This window comes from Argopecten irradians, chromosome 1 (assembly GCF_041381155.1).
Source record: "Argopecten irradians isolate NY chromosome 1, Ai_NY, whole genome shotgun sequence".
Lineage (NCBI taxonomy): Eukaryota > Metazoa > Mollusca > Bivalvia > Pectinida > Pectinidae > Argopecten > Argopecten irradians.
Window position 1 is genome coordinate 68154564 of NC_091134.1, and position 24610 is coordinate 68179173.

Consider the following 24610-nt stretch of genomic DNA (forward strand, 5'->3'; position numbering starts at 1 on the left):
ACAGTCTGGGTACGTCTATACTTGGATTTGCATATTAATTAATGTAAATATATATTTGCATGATATAATTTACCACCGCCATTTGCAAGATAAGGTCAAATAGACTCGGTGTGTATATTTTTTTAATCTGGTAAAACAAACGTTCCTTGTGCATGCGATATACACACGTTTTAAGAATATAGTTATGTTCAGGTACGCATAAGAAGTGGTATATAGGCATACCAAATATCACTATTTTAAACGGAGTCTAAAACCTTATAGAACCGACGGAACAAACCGTTATGTTACATATTTAGTCGACGCAATTACGACAGGAAGTTGTCCTGACCATAGAGCGTGAGACAGTATGTTTCCGTGTTAACTAGGACTAGAATGATTTATAACTGGGTACAAAGTTAATACCTTTATGTCCCCATCGCTACAGACAAGATATTTGTGTTTACCGAGAGTTCTAAATCATGTCATATAGCGATATCTAAACTAATAAAGGCGTCAACGTGTACCAATAAACCGAGGGTGTTTATAAACTGTAGGTAGACTGATGGGTATACGGTGTATCCTTTGTATAACCAGATACTGAGGTGTGTCAGAGTAAATTATTGTAATTAATGTAGGATAAAAAGATGTCTGGTGAACTTCACCATTGGATTTTCGCTTCTAAAAGATTGACGTTGTGACGGTTTATCCGATAATCCAGCAAATTGTGGAAATTATTTTCCTCTTGGTGAGTGTCATTATATTGCAGATAATCCAGAAATGGTGGAAATTGGTTTCCTTTTGGTGAGTTTGTGAGTCTCATTACATATATCCGTAGTCGTATCCCTGAAATAGATAGGCAAGCGTAAGCGTAGTTACGAACTTAATGGCCGATGACCTCTGTTAAATTCGTTAAATTCAATTTTGTGTCGAATAATATTGAATGTTGATAATACTTACTTAACATTATATCCTGTATCGAAATGCTATTGAGTTTTCTCCTATATGTATAAGCATTAGATGAAATGTAAAAGTTGTGAATAACAACTTGGTACAACTCAAATATACTGAGTACAGCAATCAATTAAATAAAACGTTTTAATTACAGTGAAGAAGAATTAATATGACGTTTCTCCGAAAATGGCTGATTTTTATTGGGATGGCTGCAGTCAACGCTTTAGGTATGAAGCCAATTGACCTTTGTTAAGACATCACAAATAAAATATAAGTGTAATCGAAAGAATACAATCTAATTTCCATCTACTGCCGTTACTTTAAACCAGGTTACCTAACTGAAATAAAGAAAATACCAAGGTTATGTTTGGACTACGCATGTCAAGTGGGTTTTTTCTCAATACTGTACAAGTTATATATTGAGATTATCTGCATGAGTTGATATAGAATGAAACTGATTTACAAAATAGATTAATAATTTGACTAGATAACAGGCCGATGTTTTAATTGATAGATGATAAATTCCTGTACATATTCCTTCTTTAATAGATTGTCCCCAAGGAGATAATGGTATTTTCCATAAGTATAAAGTTGCACAGGAAGGCAGTAGTCTGACGATGACTTGTTTTTTTCTCGTGTCTGCTGACTGTGGACCAATATCATGGGAATGGGATCCAGACCAACCAATTGTACCATCGTCTAGGATACAGATACATGACGTTACCAATAGTACAGGGCTGTATTCTTCACTTTACATCAATCCGGTATCCAGACGAGACGCCGGTACGTCATTCAAATTACATAACAATGATTTAGGAATACATCCAAATGACAAAAAGTGAAGAATGTTTTAAAAGTAAATCAAGCGACAGGATTCATGTTGAAGATTTATCATTGTTAAGTTCTCTGTGTTAACATTCCTCATTATGATTATGCTGATTTACCAAATCTAATGTCCGCTTCATTAGTGGGTGCAAAGATACCAATTATTCAAATGCGGATGCATTATCTCAAAACAATACAGGAATAACATGTGAACTAAATTGAAATATAAGCCTGAATATTTATTTGACGAATGTCCCTTTAGTACATTAATCTATGATAAGATTCAAACACATACTTTTAAGCATTCAGCGTGGTAAATGAAGAAGAGGCTATATACAGTTCTTAGATTAGAAACTAAACCTTTCCTGTGTTGTCTATATATTCCTTGTGTTCCTATGTTTTTGAATGATATAAGTAAAAACTAAAATATCTGATTCGCCTAGTGTTTCCAACATTTGGCATGTGATCATTTGTCTTTAAATTTAGATCATAATGGGTAACTTGTCCATATCCTTAAACGCCAAAACACGTTATTTTCTTAGAAGGTATATTTATATACATAGTTTTAGTTTCTTGTCTTTATTTACTATGACTCCAGGTTGGAAATTTTGCTTTGTTCGAAGCGGAGCAGCGTTTTCTACGGAGCTTTTTGTAAATCCATTGCCTGTGTTAGAAATGACCCCTTTGTTCAAGGCCGCAGAAGAAGGAACTAACGTCATTATAACTTGTAAAATTACAAATTATTACTCTCGAATCCACCCTGTCACATTCAAGTGGTGTCGTGGTTCCAATTTAATTCCAAGTAAGGATTCTTTGTTTTTGTTTTAGTCTCTAGTAACATTTCAATCAATGACGTCAAAACCTGAAGATATATATGTATATCCAAATGTAAATAATATTTGGTTTCTCTTTTTTAAGAACAAGTTACATCATTTAATATTGTATGACAGTTACCTAAACACGTACAGTGGAGAAAAGGTTGACGATATCATGCTTATATTTCAAGGTTTCCATATTTTGAATGCACGATTGTCATTTCAAAGCAGTACATCACAAGTCTTTATGGAGAGCAAAGAATTTCTTAAATTCATTAGGCATTACACAAATCAAACTTATTCCTGTGATTGCAGATAATGCACACCATGATGTAAATGGCATTTCAACGCTTCACTTGGTAAGCGTTACATTTGAGGACAGTGGAGAATACAGATGCGGTCTACAAGGCTACGACGGCGAATGCTCAAACATGACTCACGTCATGAGATTAGAAGTATATAGCAAAACAGGTAACAACCAAAACAGTATTGATCTTATCGGCATATTATTGATATTTTGTTCGGCATAAATGCATTTGGCTTTTACCTATCAATACACATACTTATATAAATGTACGTAATGAAAGTTTCATTTACTAAACACCTATCGTCAAGCTACATAATAATTACGAATTTGTCAAAATCAAGCTGTCAAAATGCAGTTAATCTAATATAAGATCTTAGGAAAGAAATGTAGTAGTATTATCAAAATAGACAACAAACGTCTTTTTAAAAAAAATTCAGGAACAACATTTTGTAAAGAAGAAATTGATATCAATACGGGCCTTACTTGGACGTCAACACCTGCTGGAACGACAACTACACAACCATGTGGTCTTCCTAGCTATACAGGTACGATATATCATCATACAGATAATATCTAATGATTTGAATTGTAATGATTTCTAAATAAATTCCCACAATGACAGAGATCATGCATAGAAAAGTTATTCCACTAAAAATTAAAATAAATAAAAACTATGGAAAGCAACACATATCATTATAATGATTTTCAACCAGTCACATATTAAAGCAGCAAGTTATAAATGTGCATTTTCGATTAAAATATAAGGAAGACATGGGTTGCTTATTATTTGGAATATTTTCGTTACGTTTTATTCATTTGTGTGGATATTTGGTTTTGGGAAACATTTGAAATCTTGCGAATGCAAACCATGTAGAGCTACAGACCGACTTTATGTACAATACTTTTAGCTATAGGTTAGACACATCGGACAGTTCAAGTGGGTGGGATTTATGGAATCATTCACACTCTTTGGGGTTAGGCAGGAGAATCTCAATCCAAGGGGTGAGATTATAAAGTTGTCACAAACAAGGCTTTGCTGAGGGTCTGACAGTTTAAGAAACTTATCTGGATTGTCGAGATCTCTTTTCTCAATCCTAAGAGGATGAATGATTCTTTTTCTTTTACTCAGTGCTCTAATAAACTTGTTACTTATACAAGCGAGGATGACGTGACCTCAATGAATTTTCCTCGTTGCCGTCGTTGTGACGTCTTTTCATTGTTTTCGGGACGTTATAATACTGTTATCGCGACTACATGATACTGTTGTCATCATGTCATACAATTATTGAGCACGTGCAAAGATCTGATGTTGCTTGTATTAACTCTAGGGTGAGATAGCGAATCATCTTATCCCAAACAGGGACATCCACAGTTTTACAACGGTGTGTGATTTAATGGATAATAACCCTAGAAATGTAGTGACCCACGGTTTGTATTGGAATTTCAGGTACTACACGGCGTGTGTGTGGAGTGGATGGTGTGTGGGGTGTACCCGTCACAATAGAATGTGTCAGACAGGAGATCAGCTCGGCACTGGATGACGTATGCTACATTAATTTAAAACAATCATTATCATCATGACTGTTGTATACCTGTATAATGTATTTTTTTATTGACTTTTACATTCCAATATTCAGTCACTTATCACTACTTCTATTTAAAGATGCTCCTCCGCTGATAAATGGTATTTCTCCTCTATCAAAAACAGGAACAGACGAATTAGTATTTTTCTTCTTCAGTTGCAAAACCATTACCACCATTTTTGAGCTTCTAATTTTACATCAAGATAAAAATATTAAAAACAATTAATTGCATCTCGAACAAAAAAATCCATGGCACTATGCCCATTATGGAATGAAGAACTGTTTGCGCATGCATCAAAAGCAAAATGAATTATTTTATATATTTTGGGGGGGTTAATTAGACATATATATACACACAATTAAACACTAATTACTGTTCAAGTGATGAGTGTCATTTATGCTCTGTCGGCGGTGGAGCATCTTTAAGATACCGAATGAAATATTGCATATTAGCCGATTTCATTAAACTCTTTAATTTACAATTTGCATATGTCTTTTTAGTATTTCCAAAATTGTTTAAATATATGTTTACTCTTTATTGCCTTCTTGGAAATTTTTCTCCTCAGCTTATATATCTCGAGACTACACCCGGAAATACAGAAACAGTCCTTGAGAATGTCATATCCGGTATATCAAATGTAACCGACACCGTCACATTGACCTCTGGTGACCTCAAAACTACAACAGCAGTCCTAGAAAAGATAGTGAATATTATAACAGAGACTACTGAAAATGTCAGCGTCAGTGAGAAGGTAAACAAAATACTTCGGAATACATTTTTAGACATTATTTTTAGAAATTTCAACAAATAATTCTTAATGAGGGTTAATTATGGCATCGTTTTTAACATTGTTCCTGTTAGAGAAATGTCTTATACGTAATGGGAAACAACTGTAAAGATGATATAGAACACGTTTTAGGTAACACATTATGTTCTTTGATATTACATCAACATTTTAACATCTCGGTACTCTTTGATGCTCAATATCAACAGGAGAGATAAGTTATCAGTAGATAATTCACTTAATTAAATAACACACGTGAACATTTTGTCAATTTTGTTTATACATGCACTTCATTTATTTTCTATATTTTTAACAGAAATTTGTCGGTATCATCGACGACATTCTGTCAGGAGAATATAAGAACGCTTGGACTGAAGTAAATGATCAGGTAAAAGGGAAGAACAACACTGGTTTTGGATGACTTAAATGTGCTGCAAGAACAGAGAGCAACTTCTCGTTTCAGTAATGCCAAGACTTTTACACTTGTCAATATCATTAATTCACGCGACATGATCATGGCGTACCTTGTAAATGGCGTCAACAATTTGTAGCATGAAAATGATTTGTTCGTTATACGCTTCTAATAGCTTTCTTTCGTTCATTTCTTCATATTTTATATGCGTAGAAAATAAAATAGCAACCTTCTTGATGACTAGCAAATATCAAAAAGTAGTCGCTTTCTAACGTCAAAGGAAAATATGTGCTGTTGAGGCAAAAGCAGAAACATGGAATTTTACTTTTAGATGCCAACATTCCACTTAGTTATTTCTATATTTCAATGTTTATATTATGATCATATAGCATGAAAAAACAACAAAGTAATATAGTGCGCGTTGTATTTTTTTACCAAGAGTTTGGATCCTATAGTTGGCCACCTGATGAAAATTGTTGAGGGCTTTGGATCTGCTGTCGGTCCGTCACTCACTATAGATCGTCCAATAGTAGTGAACGGGGATAATCTGGGTAAGTAGGCATAACATTTATACATAATGTCAGTTGTATCTGTCTCTGGTATGTATTCATATATAATTATCTTAACGATAAATGTATTCTGAAATCTGTTCAATTCAATGGGATTCTAATCTAATAGCCTGCTATATCAACAAATTAATAAACCAACAATCAAAAGATGGTTTGGAATGCAAGCAGCCAAGAGTACATACTTCTATTCTTGTAGATTTGAAGTTCAGTAGACTGAATGTAACATCACCCAAAATAACGTTCTATCCGGAAAAAACAATAAACGGTTCTGATGTTGGTGTTTCCCTGAACCCTGACTCAGTACTGGAAGGTATGTAATAATCAAAACGATGAGTAATGGTTAGTTGTATAATTGTCATTAGAAACACATTTTGTCTAATGCTTGACTAATTTCATTTATTGAATAAAATATAAAATAAAAATATCTTCAGATCATCTGTCATCTGAACATGTTTCGGTCTGAACTCAAGTTATGTTATCTGGTATCAATGTATCAGTGTCTAATAGAATGTGTTATTTCCCTAGCATTCTTACTCATGTAGCATTTACTTTGTTTTACGTAACTAAAGAGAAAAAAATATTTTGTGTAATAACGGTAAGCAATAAAGAATTATTATTTTTTTATCCTACAATATTTTCAGGAAATATCACCTACACGGCTGTCTATTACAGAACGATTTCCAACCTGCTGCCACAAAGTGAAAAGTAAATATATTTAAAATTCGTTTACAATTTAGCAGTGGAGATTTTAATAATTGTTTATATACAATGCATATGAAATAGCAAAACTTTAACTGATGCTAAACGGACAGTTTAGAAGAGATTGCGTCGCAATAAAAATGCTTTCTCGTTAAATGGGCTCATTAAATCAAAACCATATATGCATGTAATATAAGAGAAATTACAAACTTGAATTTATGCATCAATAATAATTTCACATGTGCTTCATATCATGTAAAATGCGATGCTAATACATTGTCTATACAGATGTCAATTAACACTTACAAGACGCTGTTATAATTACAATATCAGTTAACAAACATATCTAAATAATTTGATTACCATTGCAGCCATCATGGGCATCCTGAAGTAGCTTCCGAGGTTATCGCCCTTTCTATTGGATCCCAGAAGGACATGCGACATCTGACATCACCTGTTATTCTTACCTTTGATACAGAAAAGTTAAAACAAACGGTGAATTTTACTGCTGAAAAGTTAAAACAAACGGTGAATTTTACTGCTGAAAAGTTAAAACAAACGGTGAATTTTACTGCTGAAAAGTTAAAATAAACGGTAGAATTTTACTGCTTTTTGAAAAAAAATCATCTAAAAGCAATCCCTGTTGAAGAGTTAAAACCTGAATACCTTTACTATCTTGTGAATTATTCGTAGAATACCCGACAGATCTGTTTCATCTTTCAAAATCGAGGTTTTGTAATAAAAACAAAATGTTTGCCAGAAAAGTTATGTAAAAAAAAAAGAATTTCTAATTCAAGGCATACATGTGATGTCTATAAATTAAAACATTGTTCAGAATTATTGTTCGAATGGTTACTCATTGTTGTATTATTGAAATACTTTTTTGCTTCAAATACACGAACTGGACTGTCAAATTGTTTATCACATGAGCTTAATTAATTTTTATTAGCATAATTATTGTTGACTGTGACTATCGTCATGAATCATTGTAGTGTCATCAATATATGTTTTCTTCAGAATAACCTTTCTGGGGATCTGAGGACGAGGTGTGTGTTCTGGGATTTCGAAACAAAACAGTGAGTTTATTCTTATCTAACTCTCAGAATTTATGGAAATAACATTAAGTAAAAAATAACTTTAAGTAAAAACAATAACACATATTTCATAAGTTGCATAAGCAGAAAAAAACCTTTTTTTTTCAAAAATATTATTTTATTCAGTAATACATGTAAATAACAATACATTTCCCATTCGCATATCTAGGGCTCTCATTCAATTTCCATATTTGTTATATTTCAGATCAAATTTATCTCACTCTTCTCTCTTACCTAATAACAGATGTATAAAGAATTTCAATCATTCGTCTCATCCACTCAAAAAAAATATATGCAATGAAGCTGATTTAATTAATTTCCACAACAGTTTAAAAATATATCAAGGGAGACAACTGTTACATAAAATAGTCAGAAGGGAGACTTTCATTCCGTTTCATTCTAATATTCTGGGAAAAAAAACAAACACATTTACTAATAAGGAACACAAGATTCACCTTAACTTGACCCACTCTCTGCATCTTTTATCTTTTTAGAAAAAAAAACTTTGGTGTCGATTTATCACTGCCTTTTGTTTTAGTCAGAACCAGATTCTCATTACACATTACACGTGGTTTCCTTTCCATCAGGTCCCCGGCCTGGTCCAGTGATGGGTGCAGACTAGTAAACGACAGCTGTCACTGTGATCACCTCACTAACTTCGCCGTACTTATGAGTCCAATACTAGTTCTGGTAGGTAGAGTGTTAGCCTGATTAGATGGTAGAGGTGCAATTATGTGTACCTTAATGTTTTTATACTTTGTACTGTACACTGTACATAATTTACAGGTGGTTCATTTATTATAGGTTCAATCATATCATGGAGAGTGGCAAAGTAATTGTTAGTCCTATAAATTTTGGAAAGTTCGATTTTGTTAAGAGTTTGTTACGTGGCATTTATTAGTTTTCCAAGGTTAAAATCGGTCATCTTGGGTCGTAATCAGATTTTAATATCTAGGGAAGTGGATGCAAACCCAACCTATTTATCATCATTTCAAGCATTGCACATGTTTGAATATTAATTATACATTGAGCACACGTCACATCAATTTGAATAACACATGTATTGATAGGATGACCTGGTACTGATCAGCTTGGAAAAAATCTCCATAATTGGCTGTAGTATATCGGTGGCGGGAACAGTCTTGACCATACTGACCTACCTAGTGTTGTGGAGGTGAGTCTTGACCATACTGACCTACCTAGTGTTGTGGAGGTGAGTCTTGACCATACTGACCTACCTAGTGTTGTGGAGGTGAGTCTTGACCATACTGACCTACCTAGTGTTGTGGAGGTGAGTCTTGACCATACTGACCTACCTAGTGTTGTGGAGGCGAGTCTTGACCATACTGACCTACCTAGTGTTATGGAGGTGAGTCTTGACCATACTGACCTACCTAGTGTTGTGGAGGTGAGTCTTGACCATACTGACCTACCTAGTGTTGTGGAGGTGAGTCTTGACCATACTGACCTACCTAGTGTTGTGGAGGGTCTGCCTATGACTACAGTTTGTGAGGTAGTCTTGACCATACTGACCTACCTAGTGTTGTGGAGGTGAGTCTTGACCATACTGACCTACCTAGTGTTGTGGAGGTGAGTCTTGACCATACTGACCTACCTAGTGTTGTGGAGGTAAGTCTTGACCATACTGACCTACCTAGTGTTGTGGAGGTGAGTCTTGACCATACTGACCTACCTAGTGTTGTGGAGGTGAGTCTTGACCATACTGACCTACCTATAGTGTTGTGGAGGTGAGTCTTGACCATACTGACCTACCTATAGTGTTGTGGAGGTGGGTCTTGACCATACTGACCTACCTAGTGTTGTGGAGGTAAGTCTTGACCATACTGACCTACCTATAGTGTTGTGGAGGTGAGTCTTGACCATACTGACCTACCTAGTGTTGTGTGGAGGTGAGTCTTGTGGAGGTAAGTCTTGACCATACTGACCTACCTAGTGTTGTGGAGGTGAGTCTTGACCATACTGACCTACCTATAGTGTTGTGGAGGTGAGTCTTGACCATACTGACCTACCTAGTGTTGTGGAGGTGAGTCTTGACCATACTGACCTACCTAGTGTTGTGGAGGTGAGTCTTGACCATACTGACCTACCTAGTGTTGTGGAGGTGAGTCTTGACCATACTGACCTACCTAGTGTTGTGGAGGTGAGTCTTGACCATACTGACCTACCTAGTGTTGTGGAGGTGAGTCTTGACCATACTGACCTACCTAGTGTTGTGGAGGTAAGTCTTGACCATACTGACCTACCTAGTGTTTGTGGAGGTGAGTCTTGACCATACTGACCTACCTAGTGTTGTGGAGGTGAGTCTTGACCATACTGACCTACCTAGTGTTGTGGAGGTGAGTCTTGACCATACTGACCTACCTAGTGTTGTGGAGGTGAGTCTTGACCATACTGACCTACCTAGTGTTGTGGAGGTGAGTCTTGACCATACTGACCTACCTAGTGTTGTGGAGGTGAGTCTTGACCATACTGACCTACCTAGTGTTGTGGAGGTGAGTCTTGACCATACTGACCTACCTAGTGTTGTGGAGGTGGGTCTTGACCATACTGACCTACCTAGTGTTGTGGAGGTAAGTCTTGACCATACTGACCTACCTATAGTGTTGTGGAGGTGAGTCTTGACCATACTGACCTACCTGACATACTGACCTACCTAGTGTTGTGGAGGTGAGTCTTGACCATACTGACCTACCTAGTGTTGTGGAGGTGAGTCTTGACCATACTGACCTACCTAGTGTTGTGGAGGTGAGTCTTGACCATACTGACCTACCTAGTGTTGTGGAGGTGAGTCTTGACCATACTGACCTACCTAGTGTTGTGGAGGTGAGTCTTGACCATACTGACCTTCCTAGTGTTGTGGAGGTGGGTCTTGACCATACTGACCTACCTAGTGTTGTGGAGGTGAGTCTTGACCATACTGACCTACCTAGTGTTGTGGAGGTGAGTCTTGACCATACTGACCTACCTAGTGTTGTGGAGGTGAGTCTTGACCATACTGACCTACCTAGTGTTGTGGAGTGAGTCTTGACCATACTGACCTACCTAGTGTTTTGTGGAGGTGAGTCTTGACCATACTGACCTACCTAGTGTTGTGGAGGTGAGTCTTGACCATACTGACCTACCTAGTGTTGTGGAGGTGAGTCTTGACCATACTGACCTACCTAGTGTTGTGGAGGTGAGTCTTGACCATACTGACCTACCTAGTGTTGTGGAGGTGAGTCTTGACCATACTGACCTACCTAGTGTTATGGAGGTGAGTCTTGACCATACTGACCTACCTAGTGTTGTGGAGGTGAGTCTTGACCATACTGACCTACCTAGTGTTGTGGAGGTGAGTCTTGACCATACTGACCTACCTAGTTGTTGTGGAGGTAAGTCTTGACCATACTGACCTACCTAGTGTTTGTGGAGGTGAGTCTTGACCATACTGACCTACCTAGTGTTGTGGAGGTGAGTCTTGACCATACTGACCTACCTAGTGTTGTGGAGGTAAGTCTTGACCATACTGACCTACCTAGTGTTGTGGAGGTGAGTCTTGACCATACTGACCTACCTAGTGTTGTGGAGGTAAGTCTTGACCATACTGACCTACCTAGTGTTGTGGAGGTGAGTCTTGACCATACTGACCTACCTAGTGTTGTGGAGGTGAGTCTTGACCATACTGACCTACCTAGTGTTGTGGAGGTGAGTCTTGACCATACTGACCTACCTATAGTGTTGTGGAGGTGAGTCTTGACCATACTGACCTACCTAGTGTTGTGGAGGTGAGTCTTGACCATACTGACCTACCTAGTGTTGTGGAGATGAGTCCTGACCATACTGACCTACCTAGTGTTATGGAGGTGAGTCTTGAGTCTTGACCATACTGACCTACCTAGTGTTGTGGAGGTGAGTCTTGACCATACTGACCTACCTAGTGTTTTGGAGGTGAGTCTTGACCATACTGACCTACCTAGTGTTGTGGAGGTGAGTCTTGACCATACTGACCTACCTAGTGTTTGTGGAGGTGAGTCTTGACCATACTGACCTACCTAGTGTTATGGAGGTAAGTCTTGACCATACTGACCTACCTAGTGTTGTGGAGGTAGGTCTTGACCATACTGACCTACCTAGTGTTGTGGAGGTGAGTCTTGACCATACTGACCTACCTAGTGTTGTGGAGGTGAGTCTTGACCATACTGACCTACCTACCTACCTATAGTGTTGTGGAGGTGAGTCTTGACCATACTGACCTACCTAGTGTTGTGGAGGTGGGTCTTGACCATACTGACCTACCTAGTGTTGTGGAGGTAAGTCTTGACCATACTGACCTACCTATAGTGTTGTGGAGGTGAGTCTTGACCATACTGACCTACCTAGTGTTGTGGAGGTGAGTCTTGACCATACTGACCTACCTAGTGTTGTGGAGGTGAGTCTTGACCATACTGACCTACCTAGTGTTGTGGAGGTGAGTCTTGACCATACTGACCTACCTAGTGTTATGGAGGTGAGTCTTGACCATACTGACCTACCTAGTGTTGTGGAGGTGAGTCTTGACCATACTGACCTACCTAGTGTTATGGAGGTGAGTCTTGACCATCTTGACCATACTGACCTATAGTGTTGTGGAGGTGAGTCTTGACCATACTGACCTACCTAGTGTTGTGGAGGTGGGTCTTGACCATACTGACCTACCTAGTGTTGTGGAGGTAAGTCTTGACCATACTGACCTACCTAGTGTTGTGGAGGTGAGTCTTGACCATCTTGACCATACTGACCTACCTAGTGTTGTGGAGGTGAGTCTTGACCATACTGACCTACCTAGTATTTCGGAGGTGAGTCTTGACCATACTGACCTACCTAGTTTGTTGGAGGTGAGTCTTGACCATACTGACCTACCTAGTGTTGTGGAGGTGAGTCTTGACCATACTGACCTACCTAGTGTTGTGGAGGTGAGTCTTGACCATACTGACCTACCTAGTGTTGTGGAGGTGAGTCTTGACCATACTGACCTACCTAGTGTTGTGGAGGTGAGTCTTGACCATACTGACCTACCTAGTGTTGTGGAGGTGAGTCTTGACCATACTGACCTACCTAGTGTTGTGGAGGTGAGTCTTCTTGACCCTAGTGTTGTGGAGGTGAGTCTTGACCATACTGACCTTCCTAGTGTTGTGGAGGTGAGTCTTGACCATACTGACCTACCTAGTGTTGTGGAGGTGAGTCTTGACCATACTGACCTACCTATAGTGTTGTGGAGGTGAGTCTTGACCATACTGACCTACCTAGTGTTGTGGAGGTGAGTCTTGACCATATGACCTATTTTGGATACTTGACCATACTGACCTACCTAGTATTGTGGAGGTGAGTCTTGACCATACTGACCTACCTAGTGTTGTGGAGGTGAGTCTTGACCATACTGACCTACCTAGTGTTTGGAGGTGAGTCTTGACCATACTGACCTACCTAGTGTTATGGAGGTGAGTCTTGACCATACTGACCTACCTAGTGTTGTGGAGGTGAGTCTTGACCATACTGACCTACCTAGTGTTATGGAGGTGAGTCTTGACCATACTGACCTACCTAGTGTTGTGGAGGTGAGTCTTGACCATACTGACCTACCTAGTGTTATGGAGGTGAGTCTTGACCATCTTGTTTGAGTTCTTGACCATACTGACCTATCTAGTGTTGTGTGGAGGTAGTCTTGATCATACTGACCTACCTAGTGTTATGGAGGTGAGTCTTGACCATACTGACCTACCTAGTGTTGTGGAGGTGAGTCTTGACCATACTGACCTACCTAGTGTTATGGAGGTGAGTCTTGACCATACTGACCTACCTAGTTTTGTGGAGGTGAGTCTTGACCATACTGACCTACCTAGTGTTGTGGAGGTAAGTCTTGATCATACTGACCTAACTAGTGTTATGGAGGTGAGTCTTGACCATACTGACCTACCTAGTTTTGTGGAGATAAGTCTTGACCATACTGCTCTACCTAGTTTTGTGGAGGTGAGTCTTGACCATACTGACCTACCTAGTGTTGTGGAGGTAAGTCTTGATCATACTGACCTAACTAGTGTTATGGAGGTGAGTCTTGACCATACTGACCTACCTAGTTTTGTGGAGATAAGTCTTGACCATACTGCTCTACCTAGTTTTGTGGAGGTAAGTCTTGAACCTACTAACCAACCTAGTGTAATGGCGTTGAGTCTTGGCCATACTGACCTACCTAGTGTTATTGATGTCAGTATTGACCATACTGACTTACTTGGTGTTATGGGGGTGAGTATTGACCTTACTGACCATTCTTTGTGTTCTGGAGGTAAGTCTTGCCCATACTGACTTACTTACTGTTATGGAAGTGAGTGCTAACGTCACAGGAAAGGCACTGCTCTGAATATGAAAACTATGCCTCGACCATACTAACATATACCACTCTGTGGGCCGGTTGTCTTAAACTACGCAATGCCACAGCAATATAATAAATCAAGCATTAATGTTACTATTTTTTAAATTCATAGTGGTATGAAATTAATTTGGAAACTGTGTGAATCCGCGTAGTTAAAAATAGTAACATCAATGCTTATAATTATTTTTTCAGACTTCTTTATAACAGAAAATACGTTTAAACGTACGCCTCTATTGATTTTCCAATGGATGATTTTTTTCTAAATCAATACGCAACGTCGACGTCTCTATTGTGACTTCATGATTACGTCGGATTTTCGCGCCGTTCTCAGATTTTATCTTCATAGTACATGAAGCAAAAGAATATGCCAATCAAAGAGTTGGATTTAGTATGAAATCTAATAAAAAATTATTATTACTGTATGAAAACGTCATAATTTCAAGTATATTTCGTTCTGAACTTAACCATTTTAAACATGTTTTGACTTCTAATATGATACATATGCTTTGATTCTGTAATACCAATGAAATCTGTCACAAGTGACAAAGATGAATTTTCATATAAAGTGATTATTTTTTATTATCGGTGAATAATTGGTAGAGAATGTCAATGTTTGCTAGGCATTAGCACATGACTTTGTGTTTGTAGGCATGTGAAGAATGACCGGGGTCGGTTACTACTCAATCTTTGTGTAGCTTTGACTGCAGCATATGTGTTGTTCTTAACTGGTATAGACAGGACAGAAAATGATGTAAGTAGTGATCATTCTTCTCTTAAATATTGCAACAGAGGGTCTTAACACCATACTCGTATTATATCAAAGCTATAGAACAGTGAATAGCTAACATTTCTTATTTCTTATGATAACACCATTTACTTTATTTTCGATATATTTGGAGAAATGATGTAGTTAAAAGCTTGATATATATTACAATATTAATGAAAACATCATTTGGGTGTAACATTTTTCCTGATGTTTTCCGACGTTTCGAATGACCTGCTGTCGTCATACTTTATATGCATATTGTGTTAGTAAAACGATAACGATAGCGGTGTTGCCTGGGCGTCATTTTCTACCCATCCTTCTGAACCGATGTACCGATACAATTGTAAAATTAATTAAACTTTCTTTTTATGATTTTACAGGCCCTTTGTACCACAGTAGCAGCACTGTTGCACTATTTCTTTCTGGCAACATTTTGCCTGATGCTGGCGGAAGGGATTATGCTTCTGATGTCAGTGACAGTTGTTTTTTATTCCAAATCCAAACTTAAATTGCTTCTTATAATGGGATGGGGTGAGTTCATTTTTCTGGGACAAAAGTAGTGCTTATGTAACATAGCTAATATACCTTGTTACTAGAATATGAGCTTGGTATTAGATCTGTACAGTTCCAAATGTGCCATCAAGTTCCCATATATCAAATATGCAAGTCATCAGAAGTCTGTCATTTTATTTTTTAAAGACTTTTTTGTTACATTTCAAAAATATCAAAATAATACTACGAATTTACATTTTATTTTAGGTGTACCGGCAGTTATAGTGGGTATTACGATATGGATAACACACGGAGAGGAATACCACTCGCAGTACCAGTGAGTCAATATATATTCGATAAGTAATTGTTTCAAAAAAATATTGTGTCGCGTTTTCTTTCGAAATTGAAAATTCTCTTTTCAATTACAACCTGTAAAAAAATCCATAAGCTATTGTATCAAAGAATTGCCACATTTTCGAAATTTAAACATCTATTTTTAATGGCGATAGCCTAACTAATTTTTTTTACAGTTGTTGGCTTACCATATCGAACGGTGTTCTGTATTCGTTTGTGGGTCCAGCGGTAACGATCATTATTGTAAGTAATTTGTTTAGTTGTAGTTAAAGTTAAAGTCGATTATCATTGCCAGTAAAATGACAACTAATATCAAGGGTGTCGGATTAGAATTTAAAAAAATATTTGCATCTTTCATTCCAATCATTTTTTTTTAAATTTCCTCTCTTATATAATGAAGCTTCTAAAATTCAAATTTACTATGGAACTGTACATTATATCATAGAAAGTTCAATTCTAAGAAATAAAGTACTTTCAAACCAAGAAATGCTTATCTCCATACTGTAAAAAACGGTTTTATTATTTTACAGATTAATACTGCGATTATTTTTCGTGTCCAAAAGGCTATATATTCTTCACATTTCATCGTTACGAAAACGCAAAGACAGAAGATTTTGTAAGTTTTCGGCGTCAAATTATCATGGTAACGAACCATTATAATGTCGTCATGAAAACAACGTTTTGTTCTATTTCTTTAAGACTTCATAATAAACATAATGTAGAACATCTATAATAATGTCATTTTTATGCTTCAATCTTTCTTCATCACTTTTTCTACATAACGTATTGGTTTTGGTACGTTTTGCAAGTTTTCCTATGTAAAGAGTCCTCATCTTTATGGGCAATTTTCAAATGACTTTTTCCAACAGAACTGGTGTAAGAAGCGTATCTATATTACTTCCGGTGTTAGGGGTCACGTGGTTGTTTGGAATACTAGCAGTGAATGCCGACTTTATCCTGTTCCAGTATGTGTTTGCGATTGCTAACTCATTACAGGTAATGGAGTGCAGATAAGATTTAAACTTTAAATAGGAAGAAGGAAGCTAGAAACATTTAAAGTTTTCAAGCAAGTTCTAACAGAACATGATATATTTACAGTTAAAAACAACTGCATGTCATGTGATATACTTTTCGATAGCACTTAAACAACACATCTGAATAACTGGAAGTGCATGTCAAAAAACATTAGACCCGTTTAATAAAGTATTACAATCAAGTGTTTCGCCTTCGATACTATGTTGAAGAGCTTCACGAACAGAGGTTTTGCTACTCGGGTAAAGAAGTACTTGGAAATTAAGCAGTTTATTTACTAATGTACTTATCACTACAATTGATTAAATTGAATATTGTCATTTATACATTTTTCTTCATTGTATAGGGCTTCTTCATATTCCTGTCTTACTGCGTATTTAGTGGCCCGGTAAGTGCATACTTGTGAAGTACTATTCGAGTGTTGTTCAGAGTACGACGTATGATATTACATTGATGGTTTAATGTTGTGTTACTGTTTTGTTGATTTATTTATTTAGGAACCTTTAATCTTTATTGATATTTCCAACTTTGTCTCACTTTGACGATATATTTATGCATTGAACGTTGGCAATCATAGCCAACTAGCGCTTCATGTTGAATTTGCATTCATATTAGCTAGGAATGCCAACACTGAAAGAAGTCCAATGCTTTAATTTACATTTGGTCACAATTTTGTCTTGAGATAACAAGGAATTTTGCATCTATAATGAATTAATCATTCGTTATCGCCAAGGATGGAATAGGCATTTGAACAGCCGTTTTCCGTGATCGCTGGAACGGCGATTGTGACATCACAATGATAATGACGTCTAATAAGCGATTGAAGTTCATAGTATATATGACTGCCAACTACGCTTAGTAAGTAAGGTTACATAGTGGGACTACAGTGAAAATGTAAATATAAGATTACCCTCTTTTCTGATTCTGTATGATTTACAGGTCCAAAGAGCAATCAAAAGGAAAATAAAGATGCTAACACTCAGTGCTTTCTCTTCCAAAGACGATAACAAGCTACAGGTAAGCATTTGATAAACACAAATCCGTGTTACAAGTAGTATAAAAGTAGCGATTAATGGTGTTACCCGGCGATTCGACACTAATATATCTCACGGAATCGCTTTCAAAATAATCGTTTCGATGACGATGACCTACAGATGAAGTAGGGAACATTTTATTTGGTTGTTTTTATTTAATGTCCCGTCGACAGCCAGTGTCAATTAGGGCCAAAGGAACATCAGCTTTTGGTACAGCTTTTAAAACATACTTAATCGGTAAAATAGTGTGCGTTCTAAAATAATTTCTATGGCATTTAAAAAAAAACCCAGGAAATACCTATCTGTCAGGAGCACATATGATATATAGTGTCTGTAATTTATTCAACTGTTATTTGAAACTATTTTAGTTTGATCTGGGTTTTTTTTCCAATCATTGAGGTATTTTTTCAATCTATTGGTTGTTTAAATGTTGACAGATAATCAAAACAAAGCCTACTCATTTCTCGGCACAGAAAAACGGTACGTATTTTAATAATTATGGTTTATGAAATTCAGATTTTTTCATTAGGCATTTAAAATGTGTTCATAAGTACTGACTATCTATCTGAATAAAATCATTAGCTATGACAGTTTGTTTATTTTAGTTGATATAAACATTTTAATGCTTTATCAGATATATTACACTTTAACATCAGTTATCAGATTTAAGTTTGATTAAAATGATCCACTTGAAGATTAACTAACTGAGAAAACAAATATTGAAAGAAGGCAGCTTGATTTCTATAAATGTTGCATACAGCATATACACGCTATCAGCGTCACTTGATTATATTTTCCAGTACTGACTAATGGGGTTCCAACACCGTTCAAAAAAGCAATAAGCTATCAACAGGTGGGTAACAATAATTTTCCAAAATATGGGTAACACTCATTTATCAACAGGTAGGAAACAACCTTTTCTTTTTCAACAGGTGGGTAACAATAATTTATCAACAAGTGGGTTACAATCATTTATCAACAGGAAGGTAACAATCATTTATCAACAGGTAGGTAACAACCATTTATTATTCAACAGGTGAGTAACAATCATTTATTATTCAACAGGTGAGTAACAATCATTTATCAACAAATGGGTAACTATAATTTATGAACAGGTGGGTAACAATAATTTATCAACAAGTGGGTAACACTCATTTGTCAACAAGTGGGTAACAATAATTATTCAACAGGTAACAATAATTTATCAACAGTTGGGTAACAATAATTATTCAACAGGTAACAATAATTTATCAACAGGTTGGTAACAATTATTTAACCACTGTGGCAACATGTGCTTAGCAAACGGTGAGTGTAATACAACTCTCATTTAATCAAACCTAGCCGTGGGTTAACATTTTCTTTCTGATTGGCTGACACGGTAAGCTTTGATCAAACTACTTTTTCCTCTGACCACCACAAGAGAAAGCGGACGTGTCGTGTTGTCAAAATCTGTGACATTCCTAGAACATTTTAGCATATGTCGGTTAATACACGTTTATTTTATCATGATTCTATTTCTATCGTCTAAATATCGGCTAAAAGTAGATATAAATGTGGTAGAGACAGGTCAAACGACCATTGATTGTTGAATATGGAAGTTAATTCATACTTATAAGTTCTTTATTGAATTTTGAAAGTTACAAAGACGCTCAAGAAACCTCGTGTCTTTTGTGACTTAAATTGCACTTGTAATGTAACCTCTATCTATTATCCAAGTGAATAACAATATGTTATTACCAGGTGAAGAACAGCTCATAACGTAAATACTGTATATAGGATCTTACATTAGTGTTCATTTCATAACGTAAATACTGTATATAGGATCTTACATTAGTGTTCATTTCATAACGTAAATAATGTATATAGGATCTTACATTAGTGTTCATTTCGTAACGTAAATAATGTATATAGGATCTTACATTAGTGTTCATTTCGTAACGTAAATACTGTATATAGGATCTTACATTAGTGTTCATTTCATAACGTAAATACTGTATATAGGATCTTACATTAGTGTTCATTTCATAACGTAAATACTGTATATAGGATCTTACATTAGTGTTCATTTCGTAACGTAAATAATGTATATGGGATCTTACATTAGTGTTCATTTCATAACGTAAATTATGTATATAGGATCTTACATTAGTGTTCATTTCATAACGTAAATATGTATATAGGATCTTACATTAGTGTTCATTTCATACCGTAAATACTGTATATAGGATCTTACATTAGTGTTCATTTCATAACGTAAATACTGTATATAGGATCTTACATTAGTGTTCATTTCATACCGTAAATACTGTATATAGGATCTTACATTAGTGTTCATTTCATAACGTAAATATGTATATAGATCTTACATTAGTGTTCATTCATACGTATATGATACTCTGTGTTCTTCAATATAGACTTAATAGTGTTATTTCATAGTAAATATGTATAAGGATCTTACATTAGTGTTCATTCTCGTATATGTATTGATTACATTATGTCATTCTACGTAAATAATGTATATATGATCTTACATTAGTGTTCATTTCGTAACGTAAATAATGTATATAGGATCTTACATTAGTGTTCATTTCGTAACGTAAATAATGTTATAGGATCTTACATTAGTGTTAATTGTAACGTAAAAATGTATATAGGATCTTACATTAGTGTTCATTTCATAACGTAAAATGTATATGATCTTACATTAGTGTTCATTTCGTAACGTAAATAATGTATATAGGATCTTACATTAGTGTTCATTTCATAACGTAAATACTGTATATAGGATCTTACATTAGTGTTCATTTCGTAACGTAAATAATGTATATAGGATCTTACATTAGTGTTAATTTCGTAACGTAAATAATGTATATAGGATCTTACATTAGTGTTCATTTCATAACGTAAATACTGTATATAGGATCTTACATTAGTGTTCATTTCATAACGTAAATACTGTATATAGGATCTTACATTAGTGTTCATTTCATAACGTAAATAATGTATATAGGATCTTACATTAGTGTTCATTTCATAACGTAAATTATGTATATATGATCTTACATTAGTGTTCATTTCATAGAAGATTTTATGGAACACGTCTAACAAGTTTTTATTTTGCGAACTTTGACGAGCTAAAATTAAAACTTCGAGAGGAGTTTCATAAAAAATCATATGAAATCAAAACCAATTTAAGATACTTTTTATCACATATCTATAAATACCTGCATAACAAAGAATTTAACGTCAAAATGTATTTCGAAAATCCAGCAGAGAGTGCCATTTTGGCCTGCCGTCCTCGTAATCCTGACGTCACGTCAATTTTCCTGACGTCCTTTATTGTTTCTGTCTAACGTCACAATGAATTCTTAGCCAATGAAAATCGCTCCATGTCATATTACACTAGTGACATATGCAAAAATATTACACGGGTAAAATCAGTGGATATCAGGCGGATTATGTTACACCAGGAACATTTGACATCCCATCTTATATACATGGCTATTTTTTCTTACAGGCAAACGCAATCAGACGATATAATTCATTTACTGCTTTTCCTAACAAGAACTTTGGATAAGACAGGCGATTATTTATTTGTGTACGGAATACACAATGGTGTATGTATTCATCTTAATAATGCAAATTTATTGCATGGGAGTCACGGTGAACGAACTGTTATGATGTCCCGACATATTATCAGAAGCTCTCTAACTTGTGTGGGAGTTCTGTGAATTTTTCTTCTAGGACTCCGGCTTTACTTAACCTTAAACCTGGCACGTCCTTAAACAACACTGCTTTTTATTAAAAGGACGTTAAACAAAACAAGCCAAACCGATTACTGCGATATGTTGATTCGATTTATTTTATATATTTCATTTTAAGGACTTGCAGTTTATTTAAAAATGTTTGTGTAATATATAAATTGTTATTTGTTTATTTTTCTACCACTGTAATATTAATTGTAATGTGCTATGATAACATGAATAAAGAACCTTTTTAGTATTTGTTCTTTCATTTGTCGATGAAAACAATTAGATATAATAATTAATTATGTTTTCCCCTCATTTCAAGCTATTCATTTATATTTACAATATATTATATTTACATTAAAACATGAAAATTTTTAAGAATTAATGTTTTTTTCATAACACGATGAAATTAAAAAAAAACACTTTAATGTTTATAATTGTTTTTGTAGACTGTTTGAAAGAAGAAAAAAAACCTTTTAATCCAATAATCTATTATTTTTTTAATGTCTTATATATATTTCAAAATCAATTCGCAACGTCAGTATCTCGGGTTTTAGCGTAATTCTCAGAATATGTTTTATTGTTGTTTGAAAATCATATGGAATAAAGGGACATTTAAGTGCATCACATATGGAATAAAGAAACGTTTTATTACGTCACATATGGGATAAAGGAACGTTTTATTACGTCACATATGGAATAAAGGAACGTTTCACTACGTCACATATAGAATAAAGGAATGTTTTACTACGTCACATATGGGATAAAGGAACGTTTTATTACGTCACATATGGAATAAAGGAATGTTTTACTGCATCACATATGGGATAAAGGAACATTTTAGTACGTCACATATGGAATAAAGGAACGTTTTACTACGTCACATATGTTTTAAATGCGTCACATATGGGAAAAAGGATTTTTATTACTACGTCACATATGAAATAAAGGAACGTTTTACTTAGTCGCATATTGGATAAAGAAATATTTATTATATCATATGTAGGATAAAGGAATTATAATGAGGTAAAAAGGATAAAGGAATTGTTTAGTACATCACATATTTAAAGGAATTGTTTAGTACATCACATATTTGATCACCGAATATTTTCGGTGCACCAAATACACAACAGAACGTGGTTAAAAAGGCTGGAAGGTTACTTCAGAAAAATGATTTACATTCATAAGTCAATATAGGGTTTGCTACCATGTTAAATTGACCAAAAATTTATCAATGTTATTCTTTGACCTGATTGTATCTCCATCTAAATAGTAAGTGTCAGTGTGTTTTTTAAAAAGGTATTAGGTATTACTCCATTCCCTTGCTTATTATATACGTATTGTATTTTTTTTCAAATGACAACTTCCCTTTACCTTTTCCTTATAAGGATAAGATATTATCCCATTGTTTACAATGCAATCATCAGTGTACTATAAAGGATTTAGTGAACGTACCATCCTGTATTTCATCATTTCCATGGTGCCTCTTATGTGATTCGAATAGTCAAAACATTTGTATATTAAAATTTGGTATTTAAAAGAACAGAACTGGCCAATCAGAAAGTCAATATTAGCATGAAAACAAAGAAAAAATAATTATAGTAAATTGAGTCCGTACAGAAATGTTCTGATGTCAAGTTGAGTGAAAGAGTTCATCTGGATACGGCGCAGCGGGCACATTATGAATAGGGACGAGGGGCCCATAGACTTCGACCTGGTATTATCGTAAGTGGAGACATGTCAACAGTCCTTTTGGCATGCAACTCGGCCAATCATTATAATGATACGTCGAGTTGACTTATACGGTATTCCGTATGTGCTCACCTGTCGACAGTTTTTACCATCTCGTACACGCCTACAAACTGAGGTTCCGTCTCGTACCAACATACCTCAACAGAGTAAACTTGTTGTGCTGGTCATTTACGTCTGATGAAGATAACAGTGTGGTGATCGAAACGTCACAAGTAATCGTGTCGTCGTCAAATAATCATTTTTATAATTAACCGAAATCTTGATATATTCATTACAATACCAGGGACAGGTGACGGCATCATATTGTGATGAAGCATTTCAAATGTTTATTCGAATATATAGCTATAAGATTTGACAAATTTATCTATCAGATATCTCATCTTAAGTATGGTAATTATGATACTGCTGCGAATAGCAATTATTTGGAGTTCTAACATCTTTCCATATAAACTTATTTGAAAATATTTACAGAGTGAATATACAAAACATTAAAAATTGATTGCCATTCTTTTGCAAGCTTAGCTGAACGAAGAGAAGCTTATATGCTACGATATGTTGAATGAGGAGCGTGTCCCGCGCTGAGTATACATCCGGGTCATCAGCAGACAGTTTAGGGTTATCAGTAATATCCACACAATGCGGACATGCTGCATGGTCTCCTGCTGGACGAGTGGTATTCATTTGTCGAGTATTTGATAATTCACAGGGACGGAAAGATATTTGACATTTAAACTAATGATAGATAGTGCACCCTAAACAAACATAGGCCTTCAGCTACATAATTGAAATGATGACGCAAAGGTAGGGAAATAAGTCAAAGTTAAATGCCCACTACCTTTCCGAGACAAAAATTAAAAGTTTCTTTAAAACAATAATAATACTCGAAAATGTATATTAATGGCCTAAGAGGATGTTATATCACCAACCAAATACTAGATTCCCTGCGTAAACTATGTTAACAGTGAAGATTTATGTCGCTGTTTTGCCGTCTGGTGCAGTGATAATC

General features: G+C 35.6%; 1 protein-coding gene across 4 annotated transcripts; it reads left to right on the forward strand.

Moving 5' to 3' along the window:
• Window positions 1-435: 435 nt before the first annotated feature.
• LOC138306391 (adhesion G protein-coupled receptor B1-like) lies at window positions 436-22089 on the forward strand. 4 transcript variants are annotated; one of them, XM_069246845.1, is made up of 27 exons: window positions 440-780; window positions 1085-1157; window positions 1480-1713; window positions 2354-2557; window positions 2886-3041; window positions 3315-3422; window positions 4325-4419; window positions 5027-5212; window positions 5562-5633; window positions 6097-6208; window positions 6423-6536; window positions 6868-6931; window positions 7297-7420; window positions 7943-8001; window positions 8607-8709; window positions 9090-9193; window positions 15074-15176; window positions 15572-15722; window positions 15951-16020; window positions 16214-16280; window positions 16568-16653; window positions 16907-17033; window positions 17416-17457; window positions 18009-18086; window positions 18541-18583; window positions 18904-18956; window positions 21621-22089. In XM_069246845.1, the coding sequence occupies exons 2-27, from the start codon at window positions 1100-1102 to the stop codon at window positions 21678-21680; spliced, it is 2673 nt and encodes an 890-aa protein (XP_069102946.1). In that variant the 5' UTR covers window positions 440-780; window positions 1085-1099; the 3' UTR covers window positions 21681-22089. The 4 variants fall into 4 exon arrangements, with proteins under 4 accessions (XP_069102951.1, XP_069102946.1, XP_069102941.1 ...); XM_069246840.1 differs by having other exon boundaries at window positions 440-724; XM_069246850.1 differs by lacking the exons at window positions 18904-18956; window positions 21621-22089 and adding an exon at window positions 19036-20164 and having other exon boundaries at window positions 436-724.
• The last annotated feature ends 2521 nt before the right edge of the window (window positions 22090-24610 follow it).